General features: G+C 38.7%; 1 protein-coding gene across 7 annotated transcripts in view; it reads left to right on the forward strand.

The window, feature by feature from the left end:
- RAPGEF6 (Rap guanine nucleotide exchange factor 6) overlaps positions 1–23,929 on the forward strand; it is a 135,427-nt gene that overhangs the window by 84,939 nt on the left and 26,559 nt on the right. For 4 of the 7 annotated variants that reach the window (XM_081893004.1, XM_081893008.1, XM_081893009.1 and 1 more), the window contains 11 exons: positions 1,450–1,557; positions 2,160–2,363; positions 2,891–2,999; positions 5,891–6,134; positions 9,751–9,908; positions 11,405–11,419; positions 13,411–13,651; positions 15,260–15,643; positions 16,200–16,411; positions 18,572–18,695; positions 19,494–19,517. In XM_081893004.1, the coding sequence (XP_081749130.1) occupies positions 1,450–1,557; positions 2,160–2,363; positions 2,891–2,999; positions 5,891–6,134; positions 9,751–9,908; positions 11,405–11,419; positions 13,411–13,651; positions 15,260–15,643; positions 16,200–16,411; positions 18,572–18,695; positions 19,494–19,517 (1,823 nt within the window). The remainder of the gene's footprint in view (positions 1–1,449; positions 1,558–2,159; positions 2,364–2,890; positions 3,000–5,890; positions 6,135–9,750; positions 9,909–11,404; positions 11,420–13,410; positions 13,652–15,259; positions 15,644–16,199; positions 16,412–18,571; positions 18,696–19,493; positions 19,518–23,929) is intronic. The other 3 variants (XM_081893005.1, XM_081893006.1, XM_081893007.1) reach the window with 3 other exon arrangements.

Genomic DNA, 23,929 nt, shown 5'->3' on the forward strand with positions numbered 1-23,929 from the left:
CCCATAGGGCTGAGTTCCATATTTTAACTATGTTCAATACCTGAATTTTTCAACATTCAGGTTCAGCTGTTATGGCAGAGGGAGAAAAGCTTCTCTATCCACTTTCTTCATGCTGTGCATGATTTTATAAGCATCTATTGTATTACCTCTTGCTTGCTTTTTTCTGTTTTAAGAAGTCCCAAATGCTGTAACCATAAGGGAGCTGCCTCATCTCCTTGATCATTTTGGTTAACTTTTTCTGAACTCCCCCCCCCCCCAACTGTACAATATCCTTTTTGAGGTGAGGCAGCCAGAACTGTACCTAGTATTCCAAATGTGGTCTCAACATAGATTTGTGTAATGGCATTGTGACATTGACAGTTTTATTTTTGGTTCCTTTCCTAAGGATTCATGTCATAGAATTTACCTTCTTCACAGCTGCCTCACAGTGGGTCACTCTTCTTTATGAAGTCTTATCTGAACTTCTTGGTGTGGTGACTTACAGTACTGTGAAACACAGAGAACTTAGAAATCATCTGAAAAATAATGTAGTCACTATATAAAAATGGTAGTAATAATAAAGCATGTACAATGTTTTAAATTCAGAGAATGCTGAGAACAGGCAATATTCCTAAATATTTTTAGGCTGGCACTATCAACTTGCAGTTGGTAAAAGTTTCTGTTGCCTAATAAAAGTCTCTGCCATCATATACCAGAGCTGGGGGATGGGGAAAACATGTGAGAAATAAACTCATTTATGATTCAGATATTTCCGCTGTATTTTGAACTTCTATTTTTGCTTCATCTTTATGCCTATGTATTTCAGTTAACACCCATGAACCAGTCACTGTTTTAATTTTCAGCTGAGAGCTATCCCAAGTAAAATGATTATCGCTAAAAAAGAATTAGTTATAATTAGTATGACCTCAGAAGTTGTATATCATTATACGTTTACACATATAAATGCATTGCCCTCAGAACAGGAAGTAACATTTTATGCTGTTAGAGAACTTGGATAGATCTCTTTGAAAAACATTTTTGTTTTAAACTGACAAGGTATCTGACAGACTGCCAGTTGTGCAGTAATTTTATAGCCCAATTGGCTCTTCTGTCAAAAAAATGAAGATGGAAATTCTAGCTTTATTAGTGTAAGTTTCATAGAAGCAGCCATTGCAAATGACAAATATTTTGCAAGGGCAGCAACTTTGAAATACTGATTCATAAGAAAACCATGGAAGAGAGATAGTATTCCAGGTGTTGAGTTGTAGGCCTGTTCTCTATAGCAACAAAGTCATTTATTTTTTCAATGTATAAAAGCATAGACAAATTGGCTCATAGAGTGGAAAGGTATATAGTTGGTACAAAAGCTACTTGACTGGTTGTTAGTGCCAAAACTATATTAAGAATAGCAACCTAATTTCCTCTTACAAATAAAACTTGCATTAACTTCACATATGTACTTATTATTAGGTTACCCGAGTTGTACTGTTGTGGGTGAACAACCATTTTAATGATTTTGAGGGAGATCCAGCCATGACACGTTTTTTGGAAGAATTTGAAAAAAACTTGGAAAATGCGGTAGGTACCTAAATAAATTGAGTTTTGTGCTGCATCATGCATTTTTAAAAGAAGCTCTTACTATAGCAAAAACATTTGTAGAAGGTTTTTAAAATATTTATTTATTTATTAGATTTTTATTGAAACAGCAAGAAAAAAAAAGAGTAAACACAAATACCAAATTACACACAGGAATAACAATAACAATAAACACCAAATTTTCTTAACAAACAATAAAACATAAATTGGTCTTAACACTAAAGACCCGAGCTCCCATTTATTCCCTATTTCAATTTCCTATTACTTATTGCCAATACACACTTTTATCATAATTTAACTTTTTCTTAATATATCTTAATTCTTATATCTACCTTGCAACTATTACTGAAGTTCCTCAAATGCTGCAACCATTTGTAGAAGGTTTTAACTGAGTACTGCAAATTTCTTTCAAAGGGCTTTTTATTATAGAGATAATGCAGGCAATGCTGTTTAATGGCACAGTTATGGCAAATAATGGGTTGATGTGATTAGGTGGTGAGGTAGTTCTGTGTAGTTTTACCATTACATGATTTGGTGTCACCTAATTATAGATGGGAGATATTCATGTGTTTGACAATTTACAGAAAATGAAGGGGCACCTCAGATTACTAAACATCGCCTGTGCAGCCAAGGCAAAATGGAGACAAATCACATTGCAGAAGCCTTCTAGAGACTCCCCACTTTTCTTCAGCCTCCTTGGAGGAAGTGAAAAATGTTTTGGTATTTTTGTGGAGACAGTAGAACCAGGAAGCAAAGCAGCAGAAGCTGGGCTTAAACGTGGTGATCAGGTAAAGTAAAACCCAGTGTCTCATTTACAAACGTATATCTGCTTTGGTTAAGTGAAGTATATCCAACCAAAGAAATAGACCAGATATTTGTTGTGTTGGGCTGGTTTAGAGATCTCGGCTAAAACCATACTTTTCATACCACATCCCTCTCATGTTCCTTGGTTTGCTTAATGATGGTTTCACCTGTTTTCTAAATTAATAGTTTTGCCTCCATAACGTGACGAGAAATTTATATTGTGAAAAAACAAATTATTCTCAGGATTGGTTATGGTAGTCAAATGGAAATGTAACATTTGAAAGTGAAAGACAAACATATGTAAACAGTCTAAGCAGGGGAGCAATTCTTGCTGCCATAATGTTTTGTAAAAATGCTGCTTTTGTAACTTCTGAGGCATTAAATAAGGCTGGTTTCAAAACATATTTTTAGAACTGAGCTGAATTTCAAAAAAAAAGGGATTAAGATTCCATGTTGGTAATACTCCATCTTTCTTGATAACAAAATTCTCTTTTCCCTCATTATTTTAAAGGTAATGGAAGTAAATGGGCAAAACTTTGAGAATATTACATTTGCAAAAGCCACTGAAATCTTGAGAAACAATACTCATCTTTCCATCACTGTAAAAACAAATATTTTTGGTGAGTACCGTTGTATAAGCCATATAAATGATATCGCTTAGAGATATTGGCCAAAGAACTACTTTGAAGGTTTTAGTGAGTTCGTGAGGTTTTTGCAAGTTATTTCCTTTATAATTTAAGAACTGCATGCATAGACACCCATTACATTCCCAAGCTGCTTTTGAAGCTCCCACCCACCCAGTTTTAAATTTCCTTTATATACCAAAGGGATGGTGGAGGAAGGTGCTGGTTAAGAAATACAGTAAGTCTGCCACTTACATGCATTTAACTTGTGTGCATTCAGCTTTAGGCATGTGGCAAAAAAAGAAGGAAAGGAAAGGAAAGAAAAGGGGGGCAGGGCTCTGCAAAAAAACAGCTTTTTTTGCTATTGAAACTAATGTACTCAATTTTGTCTTTATGTGCGACCCCCACAACATAACTCTTGCATAAATTGCAGGCTTACTGTATGCTCAAATCACTCGGTGCACAGGACTAGTTACAGTTTTAGGACACTGTCCTTATCTTAAAGGTCTATACAAAATCCTGAATTTTGTCTACTGTGGCACTTCAAAAGTGATGACCTACATCTAGAGGTGACAGGCCATACAGTAAAGCTTCACATTTTAGTCCAACAGAAAATTTCCTAAGGGTGTTTAAACTTCTCTCTATAGGTGGTAACTATTACTTCCGCTTCTTTTCGACCTGATTCTCCCTCCTCTCCCCTTCTATTTTGTCACAATCTTTATCCAAGCCCAGTGGTACCTCGGGTTAAGAACTTAATTCGTTCTGGAGGTCTGTTCTTAACCTGAAACTGTTATTAACCTGAGGTACCACTTTAGCTAATGAGGCCTCCCACTGCCGCCGTGCCCATAGCATGCGATTTCTATTCTCATCCTAAGGTAAAGGTACTATTTCTGGATTAGCGGAGTCTGTAAGCTGAAGCATATGTAACCCGAGGTACCACTGTATGCTTTTCATATGTTTGATATCAACATAGAAGTCAAAATGTGTTGTATGTGCAAGCCACCTTCAATGGAAAAAATTGTAATACCGAAATATAGTTGACGTGATCATTGTATCCTTCCTGCCTCCTCTGTTGCAACCTTTGGAAAACCTACTCCTGTAAGTCAGGGTATCCTTCCCAGTAGCATGGGATATGGTGCTGGAAATCGCTCTGGGAAGGACTAATCAGTGAAATATTGACACCCCCTGAATGAGTAGAAACAATAGTGAGATGAGATATATGAGATGTTTTTACAAAATGAATTGGTCTAAGTTTATTTATCAATTGTGCGGCTATGTAGATAGACAGATCCATCTATTGATGGATTCCAAGTTTCTTTTGTCAGATGTAACGGCTTCAAGGTGCTTGCCTTGTTTGTTGCTCATGAAAATTCATGAATGTCTGCTGAAGTCCTTGGCAGGAGTTTTATTTGCTGATTTAATGGATTTGTGTTTAACTCTTTCCCCCATATTCTATATTATCCAAAGCACCACCCAGACCCTACTGCTATATTTTAATCCCTTATTCAAATGTACACATATGTCATATAGCACAACTTGATTTTACATAGCCTGAGCTGTCCAAGAAGCAAAAACGTGAATGATCAATACTTAATTGCTTGTAGCATTTGCAGCAGGGAAAAAGCATTTGATCTATAAATTATATGGCGAATGTAGCCTTAACTCTGCAACCTCAGATGCACAATAGAGGGAGCCTCTTAGATAAGTTAAGCCACATCTTTCATATTATTTTAGTGTGCTCTTACTCTGGTTTTTGCACTAAAATCATTTTTAGGAGATAATGGCTGGGATCCAAAGGATATTTTGCATCACATTCTCGCACACTCTTTGAAACATTATCCCTGAAGGTTGAGGATATTCTAGAGCCGCATTCTGTGAGGTGCAAGAGACTACAAATCAGAATGGAAAGTTCAGCCTTTGCTTTTTTCTCAAACCTCTTTGGATCCTGGCCAGTATTTGATTACTAGTTATAAGTAATATATTAAGAAAGATATTGGATTAGGACTGTATTGAATAGTCTTTTAGGATAAAATGAAGTTGTCATGTATGAGAATTCATTGTGAAAACTATGTTGAAGCAACCAAAACCAGCAACAAACCTTGCTACTTAAGTCAGGGGAATAGACAAGGAAGGGCGAAGAGCAGAGGAGCTAAGGTCAGGTTCTGTCTAAATATGATAGGCTGCCTTAGTGGTCAACAGAATTACAAACAGGTTTACCTGGGGATATTTGCTCTTCTTCAGATTGGCCTTGATTTTAGCATGGCACCACATGCAGACTGGCTCCCAGGTGGTTCAGCTTAGAGAGGGCTATTCATTGATTTGTTACACATCATACATACCTCAAACTGACATTGACCCATCTACGTCTAAAAGCTTTTAGACGTAGATTGTGTATGGAGAAATATAATGATATCAGGAATGCATTTATAAAAATTATAAAACTTGTTAATAATTTTATACTTGTTAGAATAACCATACTGCTTACATACCCATATGATGTATTGTACCACAGTTTCAAGCACATTTTTCTTTTCTTTTGACTTTTCTCCACCTTTTCTCCACTTCATTTTTCTACTAAAATAATATTTCTCTATTGAAAATTTATTTTTAAAAAAACCTGACTTTGACCCATACCAAAGCTTCTATAGAGTTTTGAATCCTAATGTTCTCTTTCATTTTTGTGCATCTTAAGCTGTGCTCTCTCAAGGTAATATATATGCTGTAGGATTTTGGCCATTTGCTGCTGATTTGGATCATTAAAAGCAAAATTATGATAAAATGGAACATATTTTTAAATGTTCCTTTTTAGGATTTAGCATAATCCTAATAATAACAAATAATAATACTGGGTGAATGAATGTGTAACATTTTTACTTTCTTTTCTACAGTGTTCAAAGAGCTGCTTAGCAGGATAGGGCAGGAGAAGAATGGAGTTCCTCATATTCCAAAAATTGCAGAAAAGAAAAATAATCGCTATTCCATCCCAGATATTCCTGGAGATGTGGAACAGATGTTTCCACGCGAGAAAGGAAACAAGAAAATAAAAGCAAACACTGTGTCTGGTGGAAGAAACAGAATAAAGAAAATTTTAGACAAGACGCGATTCAGCATCTTACCTCCAAAATTGTTCAGGTATGATAAAATACTTTCTCATAAACTAGGATTTTTCTACAACCCTTTCTATAACTAGACAAGAAAAGACTATATTAGCTCTCTGTTGGTGGAAATGCAGTTTCCTTCCTTTAAAGCTGCAGGCTGTGACAATCCCTCTCTTTTACTAGGGAAGGCAAGTGGTATATGCCTTGATCTATGCTGCCTAATCCAAAGCTCCACAAGTAAAAGTCTTTTCTGTTCATTTCAGCACCAAAGGCATTTCGGCAAAAGGGCTGTTTCCTTCTCTGTGCCCAATTCCTAGGCTAAGCTTTTGAGTACATCCCAATAGCCTTTTGCGGGAAGGCTCTTCCACTATTAGGGAATGGAGAATATCTGTTGGCTGGATTCGAGTATATTTATAATTTTTAAACTGCCCCAGAGCTTCCAATTCCTTCTCACTCTCTGATTTCAAGCCAGTCTCCTTTATGAAAAGCAAAAGCAAAGTAGTCATTGCTTATTTATCTCTTGTTGTTTAATCTCCCTTTATTTGCATACAGACTCCCCCCCCCACCTATAAATTGTATAAATTTGCTATTCATCTTGATAATCACTGCTCAAGAGAGTCACCAGCCATCTAGCAGGCATGATCCCCCACCCTCGCTACATTCTTTTCCTCCTTAGAAACAAACTTATGTCCATTATTTGGCCTCTTTGGCTGTGCTTCCAAGGGGTGTGTGCACAGCAAATCAAACCTAGTGTTTCTTCATCTAAAGTGACCGACGGCTTAGTCAGCTAACCTGTCCTCTAGCGCACCCAGGAATAGTTGGAGTTTAGTTTGCTAGACATGTTGAAATCCCACTAACAATAATATTAAGAAGATTGCTGATTTGTGAACTAGATTGTGCATCCCTTCATCGACATCCCTTTTGTCTTTCTTGTCTAGGAAAATTTCCAACTATCTAAATTTTATTACTTGCATTATTCCTTGTTATTTTTTGTTAGTATCTGGAACATTCTGTAAACCAAGTTAAATAAGCATTCTCTGTTTCAAAAGAAGTAGTCTATTACTAGAGGGTCAGATAGAGCTTCTAGAGAAAGCTCCATCAGTTATAGACAGTACTAAGACCTACAGTTTTTCTAATAGCAGTCATTCTCTATAGCTTTTTGCACATCAGTCTGTGAATAGTTACTCTCTGTGGCTTGGTGTTTCTTGACCTCAGTTATTTTCCATTGCTCTATTAATGGATTGTGACTGACAGAATAATAATAAAAAAAAACACAGGCAGAAATAGGATGAAAGACTCACTTGTCCCTACTGGAAACATACTTTTATTACCTGGTAGCACATCCCATGTATTGACCTTGGTTTTGGCACCTTTTTGAACCAAAAAAAGTAAGTCTAAAACCACAGTTGTATTATTGTGAAGTTTAATTATGAGATAGTTTTCTCTCTTGTGTCTCTGTGTAGTCACACGTATGGGAATATGCATATACTTCCCCTTATGCAGAGCCATATTGACTTTTGTTAAGGTCTTTCAGTTTTTATTTATTTAATTAATTTAGTCAATATATGTCACATTCTTCCTCCCAAAGGAGCCCAGGTCACCAAACACATTACTTACAATATCATTAAAAACATCTTAGCTGAAACTGGACCTTTCAGAATATGATTACTGGGACTAACCTGTGCTGAACACAGCTTATCTTTTACTTTTGTACTCACTGCTCTTATGTTACTACTGTTACCATATTGTTATTATGGTTCATTGTTTTTTAATTTACAAAAACTAAAGATAAAACTTAAAAATAGTGAAACTAATAATGAGGGGGACAGATGTGCCTCATCAGAGAGGGCATTCTGCAAATGGGGGAAAACCACTGCGGAGGCCTTGCCATGGGTCAGTGCCAACTGGGCAGTCCCCAATGGCAGCACCAACAAAGTCTCACCTGCTGATGGTACAGTCTGAGGTGGGTGATATAGGGGAAGATGTTCTTTTAGGAACTTGGGTTCTAATCCACTTAGGGTTTTGTATGCTAATACTTATACATTGAATTAGCCCCAGTAGCTCACTGGCAGCCAGCAGCTTCAGAACTCAAGACCTATGGTTCCATCAGGGTGCCCCACTTACCAGCTTAGCAATTTCATTCTGTACTAGTTGCAGCCTCTGAACCATCTTCAAGGATAGCCTCATATACAGTGGTGCCCCGCAAGACGAACGCCTCGCAAGACGGAAAACCCGCTAGACGAAAGGGTTTTCCGTTTTGGAGGCGCTTCGCAAAACGAATTTCCCTATGGGGTTGCTTCGCAAGATGAAAAAATCTTGCGAGTCCCCGTGGGTTTTTTCCGCTCCCCCCCTTTCCTAAGTCGCTAAGCCGCTTAACAGCTGATCCGCTGATAAGCCGCTTAACAGCTGATCCGCTGATAAGCCGCTTAACAGCTGATCCGCTGATAAGCCGCTTAACAGCTGATCCGCTGATAAGCCGCTTAACAGCTGATCGCTAGAAGCCGCTAGACCGCTGTAGCGCTAATCTGCTAAGCTGTCAATGGGCTTGCTTCGCAAGACAAAAAAACCGCTAGACGAAGAGAATCGTGGAATGGATTCTTTTCGTCTTGCGAGGCACCACTGTATATCACATTATAGTAATACAGAAGGCAGACCACCAGATCATGGACAACTATATCAGTCCAAGGATGGCCATAGCTGGTAAATCAGCCTAAGCTCAGCATAAGCAATCCTAACCAAAGAAACAACTTGAGTGACATCTCTAACGAGTCCAGGAGTATTTCTAGGTTATGAATCTGTTTTGAGAGTGCAGTCCCTCTCAGAACAGGCCTTGCATCTTATTCAAAGACACGGGAACCACTCACTCACAGCACTTCCATCTTACCAGGATTCAGCCTCAGTTTATTGTTCCCCATTCAGTCCATCACTAAGGAAGGCTAAAGTAAGCCAGTCTATCAGCAGAGCTGGTGGAATAGGCACCATCTGACATTCACTCTGAAGCCTATTGATTCTTCAGAGCCTTGTGAAGGCAGTAAAGAACTTATGAGAGAATGTGTCCTCCATCAGTGAATTTCCTTATTATGGAAATGAGCCAAATAAAACACAGTGGGCCAAAAGGCACCCTCCCCTTTTACAAGGAGTTCCTTGTGAGATGACAGGACTTCAGATATTATTCACTTCCTGAGGAAGCAAAACAGGAGGCTAGTGAAGGACAGACCAAGGCCCTGAAGCTCATCAGCCTGCATAGGAGAAACACAAACCAACAGTATAGCCATCTTCTTGACCTTCATGAGGTAATATGCATCAGATAATCAGATGCTGCAGAGAAAGAGAAGTGTTAGCAGACTAGAAGGGGCACTAGTACAAGTGCTGTAACTGCTTCCAAGATACAGAACCTTCTGCATTAGCAGCCCTGCACTCTTAAATGGATGTGCAGTGCATACTCTGAAAGGAGGTTTCGGTAAGCAGTTCAGTTTTACCTTGAGCCTTAGAGACACAGCAGCCTGTAAACAACAAGAAGAGCAGGTTATTATTTAAGATTTCATGCTTCCATTGTTAGTGAAAATTATACCTTGTTTTGCTTCATTTGTGTAGAATAACTATGCTTTTGTTTCATTTAAACACTGACACCTTCTAAAACTTCCTTGCAGTGATGGTAGTGTAAGCCAGTCACAGGACGACAGCATTGTGGGGACAAGGCAATGCAGGCACAGTTTGGCAATTATGCCTATTCCTGGCACGCTCTCATCCAGCAGTCCTGATCTCTTGCAGCCTACAACCAGCATGTTGGATTTTTCTAACCCTTCAGGTAAAAAGACCCTCAGTTGTTATCCGCTACTTTTCCCACCATGTTTTTGTAAATCAGCATTGACAATCCAGTACGTGTTTGGCTACTTATGGAGGCAAGTTAAATACAGTTACCAGAATTTGTGACTTTGATGCACACCTCAGGAGCTGCTGGGTTAGTATTTTGGAGGCAGCCTTCTGAAAGCTGTGTTGCTGCTGCTGCTTACCAGTATGGGTTGGGGCGGAACAGCAGTAAGGGTGGGTCAGCAGGGAAGGTTCTGTGGGCGCACAAAATCCAGCATTTCCATCTAAACACCTACGTAGCCCCAACCTCATCACTACCCTTCCCCTCCTCTACACTGTTCCTGTAAGCAGCAGCAGCAGCAGCAGCAGCAGCAATGCCACTTTCAGGATGATGGCTCCATCACACAGCCCTGCTATGCCACCTGACACATCTATACAGTTTGGGTTTGCCAGATTATTCTAGATATGTGTCAAGCAGTGTTAAAAGAATAAATGAAAAGAACAAAGAAGAAAACAATGGGTTTCTATATTCACTGAGGCTTCCTGTGCTCATTAGTGCTTTACACAGTACTGATTTGTTTCTAATGGGGCAAGTTAATGCATTTATCATCATGCTTTCATAGCTACTACATTTTTAACCATATACCGTTTGAAGTGCTTTAAGAAATTTGAAGACTATGCCCCCAAACCTTTTATGCTGCCAGCAAGTATATCATCCCAGAGATATCTTTCCTGACACAAATGAGGTGCTATTGAGGAAGTCACCAAATTTACCTTTTGTAATTTTTTGCTTACAATTAAGCAAGTCCACAAACTGGATTATGGGAGCTGTGTGCTTCCCAAAAATTTTGTCCTGCCTTCAACTATCAGGGGGAGATGTTGCCCAGCCTGATGACCTTGCAGTGCCACTGGGAAACCGCTCTTCAGATAGGTACCAATAGTACTTTCTATCAGTGGAGAAATATCAACTGGATTCCACCTATCAAAGTTAATTAATTGGCCATGTGCATATCCAGATGCTATTGATCCATGATCATTGCTGACCTAAACACCTCTTCGTTCCTTACTGTGTCAATCTATTTACAAAACTTAGTGTGCGTCTTCTACCGTCACATCTTTTCACTGCAGTAATCTAAATCACACCTAGGCCTCTCAGAAACAAAACAAGAAAAACTCTTCTTTGTTTTTATACCCAGATCACATTTTTAGCTTAATTATGCACCCTGACAACACATTGTGGCATAACTTTATGTTTATGTAACAGTTTATGTAGCAACTTGTGTTTACACTTGAAGAGATTTCTTTTCAATTATGTTAGCTGTGATTAGCTAATATTTCTCAGATGTAACAAGGAATCAGATTATTGGTATACAGTTTTTAATAAGAGGAAAATCAAAGTAACTTGTTTTCATATCCACACATATACAGTGTGTGACTAATGATGTCAGTGTAAAGTCTGGATCCTGACTTTCCCCCCTTCTTTTTATCCTGCAGCGGTTGGTTTTTACTGTAAGTATTCCAATCACTGGCAACCTGATGATTTTATAATGTGTTATTTTTTTAAAAAAATGTATTTTTGAAATTCTACTTTAAATAGTAACATTGAAGCCATTTTTCAGAAGTATAGCTGAACCTGTTTTGTTTCAGTGTCTATAATCTTTCAGTGTCTAATCTTTCAACATATGTGTGAGTCAGACTATGTAATAATTCTTTGATCGCTCTGCAAGTATTAGCTTGCAACATACTCTAAATTATTGCTCCTTTGAGGGTTAGAGATGGCTGACTTTTGTTCCTAAAGTTTCTCATAAATATAATGGCACTTTCCTATAAAATACCTACCTTGTCATGACAGTCAGGTTTTGAGAAATGCATCTATGCAGGACAGAGATTAATTCAGTGGAGTACCAAAAGTACATGAAGTACGTGGCCTACATGGAGGTGCAAAAATTGTGTGGAGGAAGGGTGACTGTTGCAGATTTTTTGAAAAAAGTTCTCCATGCCTGTCCATGCTATCTTTGCTGTTAGGATTGATAGAAATACTGTAACTCCATTAGAGCCATTGTGGCTTAGTGTTTAGGATTGCTGAACTAGGACCGAGGAGACCCAAAATTACACCTTCTAAGGTATCTTTGGAATGAAGAAGGTGTAGGAGTTATACTCCTGTTCTTCAGCCTTGGTGTTTTGTTTTGATTTGTTGTTTTGGAGGGGGCAGTTGCAAAAGGTTATAGGACTTGCTATCTTATAGTAAGGTAGTTTTAGGGTGGTGAAAGTACAATTATAGCACAATCCTATACACAATTCTATTGGATGTAAGTACTACTGAGTTCAAATCATTAGAATGATTCAGAAATACTGCTTTTGTTGAACACTTCAAACAGGTGAGAGAAAGAGGATGAATTTATAGGGCTTGTGCTTTTATAGCAAATTTGAATGCCAGCTGTTGGGAATTAATTACTTGTGTAACTGATGTCTGATTCAGATATGCAGCCAAAACATGTGGTTAAGTCTTTCCCATACTGTACCATTTCAGATTGCAGGTGGAAGATAGCAGATTTCAGTGTTGCCCTATGCCAACCTTTGCCAGCCTGTTGTCCTCCAAATTTTGTGGATTACAACTCCTATCATCCCCAGTTGATAGGAGTTGCAGTCTAAAACATTTGAAGGGTACCAAGTTGACGACAGCTTGTCCTATGTAGTAGTAGTAATAATAATAATAATAACAACAACAACAACAACAACAACACAACTTTTTTGCCCTTGGAAAGAGAAGAGAGTTGTCCTTGTCTTCTCTTGCTATGCTAGTTTTGTTTTTCTAAGAACAGGGATTCTACACATGTGGTTCTCTGCCACCACCTGCACCATGAGCCATGTTTTATCTGCATGTCAAAATCAGATCTGTCTGACATTGAGTCACATCTGGCTCTGTTCTGAAAAGCCCATTTTATAAGTTTGTTAATTGACTTTGGTGATACAGGGCAACATGAAGAAAAGAAGCACGTGGTCATTTAAATTATATAGCACTCTGCACCCTATCAGCTGAATTTTCCAAACCAATTCAGCTTCACAAAGAGCAAATTGTCTATAAGAAAAATGAATCAATAAACTAAACTTGAAGCTTAGAGCCTCATTGATTTATGATACACTTACTACTTGTCATAATCCACATCAATCGTCAAGTGCAGTTATTTTCTAAATTACGTTAGCATTATGTAACGCTGAAGGTCCAGAACAAAGAGCTACCTATTTGGTCAGTGGGCACAGGGAGAATCAAAACCTTAAAAATAAATTTGTGGCTATAGAAATAAATAATATATATTTTTAAAGATAACATACAGTACATGCAATGTAAATTTTCATTGCTTTTGCTGAGCAAACAATAGTACACATATGCTTACATGAAACACCTATTTATTGTGACAGAAAACAAAGCTATATAATTTTAAAAAAACTTAACATCATTTTAAGGGAATAACTGTATACTTCTAATTTTTTTAACCTAGACATTCCAGATCAGGTTATAAGAGTTTTCAAAGCCGATCAACAGAGCTGTTACATTATCATAAGCAAAGACACTACAGCAAAAGAAGTCGTAAGCCATGCAGTCCACGAATTCAATTTGACAGGAGGCTCAGAGACCTATTCTCTCTGTGAGGTTTCTGTGAGTCCCGAAGGAGTTATCAAACAGAGAAGGCTTCCTGATCAGTTCTCAAAGTTAGCCGATCGGATTCAGCTGAATGGAAGGTTGGTATGCTTGCATCTTTAAGTAAAGCACAGAAGTAAGAAAATGGTAGAAAAATAAAATAAAAAGAGGAATCTCTTCCAATGAGCATAACACTACATTTACTTTCTCTAATGTTAGAAGAGCCTGTGGAGTATAGTGGTTGGATTAGTGTTGAGAGACCAGGGTTTTAATCCCTGCTAAGGCTGTGTGATAAATCGCCATATTGTTGAAATAACATTGTGATAAGTGTTTCAACAAGGCAATATACCGGTGAACAAAAGATGGAACTTAACAGCTTCCCAGGGGTTAGCCCAGCTGAACCAATACTTTACAGATAAAAGGTAAAGGGACCCCTGACCATTAGGTCCAGTCGTGACCGACTTTGGGGTTGCGGTGCTCATCTCGCTTTATTGGCCGAAGGAGCCGGTGTACAATTTCCGGGTAATGTGGCCAGCATGACTAAGCTGCTTCTGGCAAACCAGAGCAGCGCACGGAAATGCCGTTTACCTTCCCGCCAGAGTGGTACCTATCTATCTACTTGCACTTTGAAGTGCTTTAGAACTGCTAGGTTGGCAGGAGCAGGGACCAAGCAACGGGAGCTCACCCCATTGCGGGGATTCAAACCGCCGACCTTCTGATTGGCAAGTCCTAGGCTCTGTGGTTTAACCCACAGTGCCACCCACGTCCTGTACAGATAGTTTTCAGATAAATTGCAGGCAGCTTGTCTCCTTTGTTTGTTCTCTCACTCCTCCCTCCTAAACAATAAGAAATGACAATAAGCCCTCACACAAACCAGCAAACTCTTTAAGTGGAAATATATTGGTGAAACTGAAAGAGTTTGCTGGTTTGTGTGAAGGCTTATTGTCTTCTTACCAGTTCAGCTACTTATGCAGAGCCTACTAACAATTCAGGATGAACCTCACACAGCCTCAAAGATCCAGCGGCAAAGTAAACAAAGAACACAAACAAAGAAATAGAAAGCACTTCTTTCTTCCCTCACACTCACCCCTGCCAGGGAAAAAATGGGGGAAAGAGTTTTTATTTTTATTTTCTGGTGGTGTTTATGTTTGTTGGTTTCCCCTAAATAGCTTTCATCCATATTAAAAAGGAAGGTTTTTAAATATTATTTCAAGGAGACTATCTTTTTGCTTGCTTGCCCTCCCTCCTTCACTTTGATAAAAAGGGAACGATTGCTACTATGAGGGCTTTTGGGGGGCCCTTCTCTCTGTGTATGTGTGTGTGGGGGGGTAATGGAGGGGAGAAGATTTAGCTGGCTACCTTTATGCTGAAATGGGAGTTTGGGTACTATGTGGGAACGATGGGGAGGGTGTTTTGTGGTAAGCAGTGCAAGTGAATGCGTGTCTACTCACAAGCAAGCCCTACTGAATTCCTTATATTTTAAGGCCCTCCACCGCCGCGGGGAGCCTTGTCAAGGCCCTCTGCTGCTGCGGGGAAGCATGGCACACCCTCCACCATGGCGGGGAGGTAGGGTGGCACACTCTGTTGCCGCAGGGAGGTGCAAGAAGGCCCTCTGCTACTGCAGGGAAGCTATGTTTAGCGATGTTGCTCCTTTTCTGAATTTGTATTAAAAGTCATTTAATATTTGTTTCTCTAACAATGCTTTTTAGGTATTACTTGAAAAATAATATGGAAACTGAGACTCTATGCTCAGATGAAGATGCTCAAGAATTGCTTAGAGAGAGCCAGATTTCCCTTTTACAGCTGAGCACCATTGAGGTAGCTACCCAGCTATCAATGAGAGACTTTGAGTTATTTCGGAACATTGAACCTACTGAATATATTGATGAACTATATAAACTTGAATCTAAAACGGGGAATGCTAATCTAAAGCAGTTTGAGGATGTTATGAATCAAGAGACATTTTGGGTTGCCACAGAAATTTTATCAGAGCCAAACCAGCTTAAAAGGATGAAGATCGTAAAACATTTCATAAAAATTGCTCTCCATTGTCGAGAGTGCAAGAATTTCAACTCTATGTTTGCTGTTATAAGGTAGGTTATTCTCTTTTGATAGATAGCAGAGAAGTAGAAAACTAGAATTAAGTGCCTGATCATAGCCTTAATATCAGAACTTGAATAGTTACTGGCAGATCTGGGATGTGCTTGGTAACTTAATAGGTATGTCATAACATACTGATAGAAGTTTACTGAAAAAGAATGTACTTATGACTCTTTGGGGTTATTAGGTCGAAATGTGTTGTTTATAGACATGGACTCTTCATACATTTTAGTTAAATGTACAATAACATCTTTAATTGCAGGAATATAATATTATTGATAAAATTTATTAACCAGGTTCCAGATAATCAGGCAACTAATTTTTTATGTGGACAAGCTAGCATACTTTGTACCCATCCTCATGGAAACCTTCACTTCAGAAAGCATTCTTTTATCCACACTATTTCACTTGTATCACAATATTTTTGTTTATGGTTTGGAGGAGGCTTCCTTTTATAGCCTGGGATATTAATGTGGGTCAGGAGCATCCTCTTTTGAATAGGGTGTATGAAATTGTTTTTATTTGATAACTGAGAGTTATTTCTTGCAGTGGTCTTAATCTGGCACCAGTAGCCCGACTTAGGGGTACATGGGAAAAGTTACCAAGCAAGTATGAAAAGCACCTACGAGATCTTCAAGACCTTTTTGATCCATCTAGAAACATGGCAAAGTATCGCAACATCCTTAGCAGTCAGAGCATGCAGCCTCCAATTATTCCACTTTTTCCTGTTGTCAAGAAGGATATTACATTTATGCATGAAGGTAATGCCACAGAGAAGTAATGAGCCAGCTTATTAAATTGCATATTAATACTTCATTGGTTTGCGCCAAGGGATCTGAGGTTTGCTGCCAAAGAGGACATGATTAGGGCTAAGATTAAATATACTATGGTGCACATAGAAAACTGTAAGCAGAGGGAGAGCATTTCACAAATGGGGAACCACTGCAGAAAAGTCCCATTCTCATGTTGCCACCCCTGGACTTCTCTTGGAGGAGGCAAATGAAGAAGGGCCTCAGATGATGATCTTGATGATCTCAGAGTCTAGGTAGGTTTATTATTATAGAGCCTCATGAGACACAATGCCTGCAATTCCTTATTTTTTATTGGCTTATAATGCTGATTATTTCTAGTAGCAAGCATCCAACAGAATCTGTCCTCTAGGAGTCACTGAAACCTTGGCCAAGTGAACATAACACCGATTGACAGCATGTTATTAATGTGAGAGATGTCAGGTTCTTGGTCATGACAATTTAAAACCAGATGGTAGCAAAGTAAATACAGAGAATGGTGGTTGGTAGATGCGTTTGATTGAATTCAGGGGTGGGAAACCTTCAGTTTGTGGGTCAATATTTGCCCATAATGCCCTTTTGCTTAAACCATGCCCAGGTGTCAAACAGCTGACATCACTCAGTGATGTCACCTGGTGAGCAGCAAGTTCAGTCCTGCTGGGTCCTTTGTGATGGCGCAATGGCACTTCCCCCTCTGGTGCCGTTGGGCCTGCCCTCACTTAAGTATAATGCACCCACCTCACAGAACACTAATTCCACCAATTCCTACAAACTACCCCAGATTATCTTGTGGGGGACTTGTGTGAGGGAAAAATTAATAATTTGGAGTGTCAGGCAGGATTTGATTAAATAAACAAGAGAGCTTTTAAACAAAGGAAGTTTATGACACAAAATGGGTAAAACATAGGATACTTCAGATTATAATGCTATTTCACTCAGTTCTTTCTCAGTTGTTGCACAGCTGTTGCCGCTTAATACTTTGGTTCTTAAACAAGGTGGTGTTTTCTGTCATTTACACACCCCTTTGACAACCCTACTCCTGAGGTACTCCAAGTAACAGACCCAAAGGATCACCACAACCCTCTTAACTGGTTTGGGAATATTCTCTTTTTGTAGAAAAATCTCTCCCCTCCTGACTGGAATGAGTCCTAAGAAGACTGTATTCTCACGGCTTCTACTTCTTCTGGCTCAGCCTCCCAGTTAATTCCTGGCCTAATTACTCTTACAGGACACCATACACTGTCCTTCACACTAAGCTCAGAGACTCCTTTCTCTAGCTTTTGATATATTCCTTAGAGTGGATGTTTCTACCCAGAACCAACTTTCTCTCCTGTCACTCCCTCTCTCCCACCCTATTCTCCCAACCTCTATCCCAACCTACCAAACTGTCCAGCAAAACAAACTTTTCCGTCACATTCTGCTTCACCAGCACATTCTGTGTGGGAAACACATTAGCAAACTGGACCCCTCCCTCACCCACATATTAACCTTGACTGTCACCTGATGTCATTATAACATCAGATGTTTGACTATTAATCGCTGCAATGAAGAAGGAAATTCAGCAGGTACAGCATCACCCCGATCAACAAGCTACACATGTCAAAATCCTCACTTTATATAGCTATTGCAGTATAGGGACCCTGCCTCCCTACATCTGCCACCCTAACTCTCAAAAAAGCTGAGAAAAATGAAAATTAACAGTAAAAAATTAACAGTATATACCCATATTTGGCTTAGCATTGGCTCCTGTGTCTGAAAGAACTGAAAACTGTTGAGGATGAATTCTTTCCACCCTAAATTAAGAGGTAGAACCAATTTTTAAAGGGCAATAACCTTGTTGCTATCAGTTTCCCGACCCTTTTATCATTGGAAAATCAAAGCGAACATAGTCCAATTGTAACATTTTCTTTCTGCTGACAGCTGCCACTATAAAAACAACTGAGTGAGGGTAAAGTTAGCATTTTGACTGGCATCCATACTCTACCTTACATCTTCTTGTGGTTTTAACGACACTTGAATTTGAGACCTTTGACATCTGATGGTGGCTTGTGATATATGAGAGAAATAACATGTCAGTCTCTGAAGTGTTGTGAACCCTCTTAAGGTTTTCTTGCACATATTTTAATTGTATAGGAAATGATTCAAGGGTGGATGGCTTGGTAAATTTCGAGAAGCTCAGAATGATTGCCAAAGAGATTCGTCAAGTCATCAGAATGACTTCTGCTAATATGGATCCTGCAGTAATGTTCAGACAAAGGTATGGCGTTTAAAATGGAAATTTGGGTGCAGGGAGGTGTTCTTGTGTGGAGGAAACAATATGTGTATGTTCACATGTTTGTTTTTTGTTTAATTTCATTGTTTGTTAACATTTATCATGGGAAAGTGAATATGAAACAATTGTAGATTAATGCTGATTGCAATGCTTAAGTGAAGGTTTACAAAAGTTTTTAAATAACATTTGGCGTACAGTATTTCAATATATGAAGTTTTTAGCTTAGGGCTCTTTACATCTCACCCAGGATAAAGTATCATAATAGGAAAAACACAGGAATATCTTAAGTCAAAGAGGTTAGGCAATTCAGAGTAATCATTGGCATTGAAAATGTAACCCAGTAAAATGGAACTTCTTATTAAAAATTCAGTTGTAATATGATCAGTGCCAGGATACAATAGATCATTAATTTGTACTGTCCTTGAGATCAGGTTGTAGGTTCAAAAGGGAGTGAGTGATGTGTGAAAAACAGCACATGCCAACCTAAGTGGATGTTTCCTTCAAAATCCATGGTCTTTTAAACTCCCAACCCTTTGGTTCTCTGTGCTCGTGTATTCACTGCACATAGTAACAAATTCTGTCTCTATTCCACTGAAAAATGTGTGTCTGAAATGTGTGTCTCTATTCCACTGAAAAAATTTGAGAATTGTTTTACTTAATTGAAATTTTCATTTCTCTCTTTTCCTGTCTACATCCTCTTCCTTTCTGACTCTCAACTGTGATTTTCCCCCTTTGCTTTTCTTTTTAAATACATGCTTCATTGTATATGGCTCTTGCTTACAGGAAGAAGAGGTGGAGGAGTTTGGGGTAAGTGTAGAGATTAATGCAACTAAGACTCAAAAAAAGTTATGCCAATTTTAACATGCTGCATCCTCATTATTGCATGCATCTGAACAATAGCATGCATTTTATTAACTCTGCAACAGTTGTTTCTAACTATTCCCAAAATTAAGGAAAAACAGGCCCACAACGATAACATGGATTCTTAACAAACCTGAATGCACTCATGGGTGGGGAGGGCTTTTCTATTGTTCTTACAAAACAAAATCATAGTGAGCTTATCCTTTTCACTTGAGGTTAACATAACTTTAAAATTTTGACATTAAAGGATGTCCAACTTCCCCTGCCTCTACCATGGATGCATTCCATGGTTCTAAATCATAGATTTACTTAGAAAATCCAGCTATTTGCTTGAAAATGTCACTACCTTGGGCTGTAAAAGAAGGGGAAACAGCTTGATAGCCACTTGTATGAAGGATCCTGGAAGCCACAGAGTTCTGTCATCAGCACCTAGAGACATCCATGCAGTCTGCATACTAGGAATGGATCTCCAGCGAAGAGTCTTTTGTCAGAGGGCTCAGTCCCCAAAACTCTGGACACAATCTCTCTGGAAGTTGTGTATCCTGTTATTACTCAGTGCTCATTGGCACTAGAGACCTCTGTGTCAGAAAGGAGTGGCTAACTTGAGTTCCTCCAGATATTTTTGGACTCCAACTTCTATCAGCTCCAACCGGTATGACCAAAGCTTAGGGGTCATGGTAGCTGTTGTCTGTTAATATCTGGAGGGCCACAGTTTAACCACCCCAATGTAGCCATCACAACTGCAGAAGAGGACCTGCTGACACCCACAGGAATTCCAACGTCTTCCGGAAGTCCTGTTCTAAATTCATATGACTAGAACACAGCAGCACCCATTTTGATGGAACAATCTTACAAACACCAAATCCTTGTGATGAGTAATCCACTTAATGGTCTCTCCTTTCTCCTTCTTGTCTGCATGGCTTCGGTTGTAAACAGAAGAGCTTCAGTTTGTTTCTGTCTTTTCAATAAGTAACACAGCTTACTTGCTATATCCCCACATGTTTACTGTGTCCATTTGGACCCTAAATCAATGCTTTGGCAATCTCAAATCTTGATTACTTCAATGCTTTCTATGTGGGGCTGCCCTTGGGTCTGGTCCACAGGTTCCAGCTGTTCTAGGATACTGTGGCTAGACTGATAATGATGCCACCTGGCCACGTTCAAGGTTCTTGTATTAATGTACAAGGCCCTTAGCAATTTGAGACTGGGAAGCCTCAGGGTCTGCTGGACCCCTTCCATGTCTGCTGGAGGTCTTTGTGGGAGTCACTGTTACTGGTTTCCCGTGGCTCAAATTGCATGGCTCAGATCCCCAAGAAGTATGCATTCAGTACTGTGGGCCCAATTTCATAAAACCCTCTGCTAGTTGAGGTCAGACAAGTCCACTACCTACCTATTGAACTTCTGGCACCCACAAAAGACTGTTTAAAAAATCCAAGCATACTTTTTAATTGAATTCTGATTTTATAGTTTTAACTCATTTTTAGTCTTACTGTATTGGGTCTCCTGTACACCATTTAGAGATGACTGTGATTAAGTGGTTTTCAAATTGTTGGAATAAAATAAATAATATAGAGTATATTATGGCCTGTTTGCTACCTTAACACAATAGTGTTCTCTTGCGTCTTGGCAACACATGGCTCCAATTCTGGATGGAGAACCTTGAATCATTGTCTCCTTATTAAGGCAAAATTTAAAAGCCCCTGCTTCAGAATTACAGCGTCTTTTCTTTTCATATTTTATTAGAAGTGCTAGTCATTCCTTGAATGTATGCAAGGGATCAAGATGATCACTATAATGCAGCCTAAAATTTCAGCCAACATGTATAAGATACTTAGGTGTGCACACATGCATAGGCTCATGCTATTGGGCAGTTAGACCTAATTGCTCCAGTCCAAAGTTTTGCATGCATTTTGATATTGGGGTTTCATGGGGTCCATGTTAATTTAAATCCAGAGGATCAATCTATTCACACAGAGTATCACACATTTAATGAAAGCTTCTGTTTAAATGAATATGAAGTCATTCCAAGTAGTTAAGCTATATATGGGTATATTGGCACTTCTGTGCCCAGACCATAGCACTGGATCAGAGTGATTATGTGTGTATGGTTTTCTATGCTGTCTTGGTAGTAATTTTGCATTCTCTTATTACTAAACAGGGGGATACTTAACAGTAACTAAATGAGATCATATTCCTGAGATATGGTATCTGCAGAGAAGAACTTGAAATTATTTCCCTTTATAGATTATTTCACCCTTTTATAACATTCCAAAAACTCAGTTTTGATTTCTGGAATGGACAAGATTGAGATTTCAATTGTTAATAATGGGGGAAGGGCAAAGAATAGATGTTTCTTCTAGATCAGTGGTGGGAAACCTCTGACCCTCCAGATATTGTTGGACTTCAGCTCCCATCAGCCGTAGCCAATACTGTCTATAGTCAGGGATCATGGGAGTTGTAGTTCTGCAGCAGTAGCTGGTGGGCCAAAGTTTAGCCAACACTCTTCTTGATTTTCCATATTCAGATGACAGTAAAGAACAAAAATACATTTCCTTCTTGTATAGCTTGCATTTAAACTTTTACTTGGGAAAATTAAAGGAACATGAGTTAATATGATGCTTTAATAAAAAGGATACTTAAATGTTTAAGTTAGTAAGATTAAAAACACACCAAAAACATGGTGTATAACAAACCAAAGTCACCAGGTTACATAACTTGTATTTCCATCTTGTGGTTTGTGAATGTTTATAGTTACGAAACTTTCCCATGTTAAATCTGTACAACATTCTGAGCCTGTTGCTGCTCTGATGTCAACAAATCAGTGATCAGTCTTCATTCTGTTGTGAATATGTGTTATCTAAACCTGTTGTTCCTTTATATGTCTTATTTGACTCAGTGTGTCCCTTGTTCTTTCAATATCATTTCTACTTCTCAGAACTCATATTCTAATGTTTATTGCTGTTTGAAATCTTGCTGCTTCTGTTGTTAAGCTTATGTATTTCAAAGCATTTTCTGTTTGGCTGTGTCCCCTGTTGAAATATTGAGCTAATTTGTTTAACAGTTTAAAATTTGTTTCATAAAAAATAGGTGGTCCACTTTGTTTTGCTATAGCAGTACTTTTGTACCAAATACCATCCAGTCAGAATATACAATTAGCCTGCAGTTCAAAGTACTTTTTGAGACATATACTGGAATTAGATTATCCTTGAAATTGAAACATACCCTCAAAGTTATTAAAACTGCAAAATCCCTGACAGGGAAGAAGCCTGAATATACATGGAATTTTTAGTAGCTTTCATTGGAAAAACAGGTTCTTTCTTACTTAATATACTAGATTGTCAGAAGCTTTCCCAAGATAAAACCAGAAATTTCACAAGTTCTTTCCCTCACATCCATTTCCGTATTCTCTTCACAGCTTCTCCCTGCTTTGTTTACTAGAAATCTTCCATCACTTCCTTTCCCCTTCCTGTTCCTGTTGCGGTGTGAGACAGAGGCCTTAAATCTTTCTCCTTTTCTATTATTCAGTATAGGGGTCTCTGGAAATTTACCCAAACACTCACTTAAGTTCTCTCATTTTCCATTTTCTTCTCCCGGTTTTTGCTTTACTGACTCAACAGTAAAGCCAAAGAACGTCAGATGTGCGTATCTTCCTCAGAAGATCTCTGGGTCTCACGAATATGGAGTTTTTATATCTGTGTCAGCTTGAAAATATGTCTTTACTTTCTTTCTAATTACTTCCTATTTGGTATTATAGAACATGCTGCTTTTATCGACACATAATTTTTAAAATTCAGACTCTTTCATGACAATAATTAAAAAACAACAGCAGCTCCCTCCAGCTGAGTTTTCTTACTTGCCTCTTCCCCAGCAGCAATAGTTCTCTGTACTGAATTGGAAGGTATTTGCCTAGTTCTCCAGATCATTGTGACTGCTTGTTAGATGGCCCAGGGACAGATTATGGAAGGAATCAGAGCTCTCACAGTTTAAGTGCATAATGCCTAGAATTGTTTAAATGGCCACAAACAAATTATCATTTCTGTCTCACAATAAAACAGGAGAAAATTTCAAGTTTGAAAGGCGCACACTTTTAAAGACAATCAGTCTTATTTTCCATTTAACTATTAAGGCACTTTGTTCAATGAGAGTAAAGCTTGTTTCTGTCCAAAGGTAGTAATTTTGTTACAGGTGTGATGAGAAGGATTTTGTAATAGTTGTTGTTGTTGAAGACTAAATGTCTTCACGGGAGATAATCATCTTTAGAATCCCAGGTTCCAATTCTCCAAGCGCTGATCACTATTCAAAGAGTCCACCTTATGCATGCAGCTGGGTGACATTGTTTCCACATCCTGTCCAGCAGT

This window comes from Podarcis melisellensis (assembly GCF_964234715.1).
Source record: "Podarcis melisellensis genome assembly, chromosome: 2".
Classification (NCBI taxonomy): Eukaryota; Metazoa; Chordata; class Lepidosauria; order Squamata; family Lacertidae; genus Podarcis; species Podarcis melisellensis.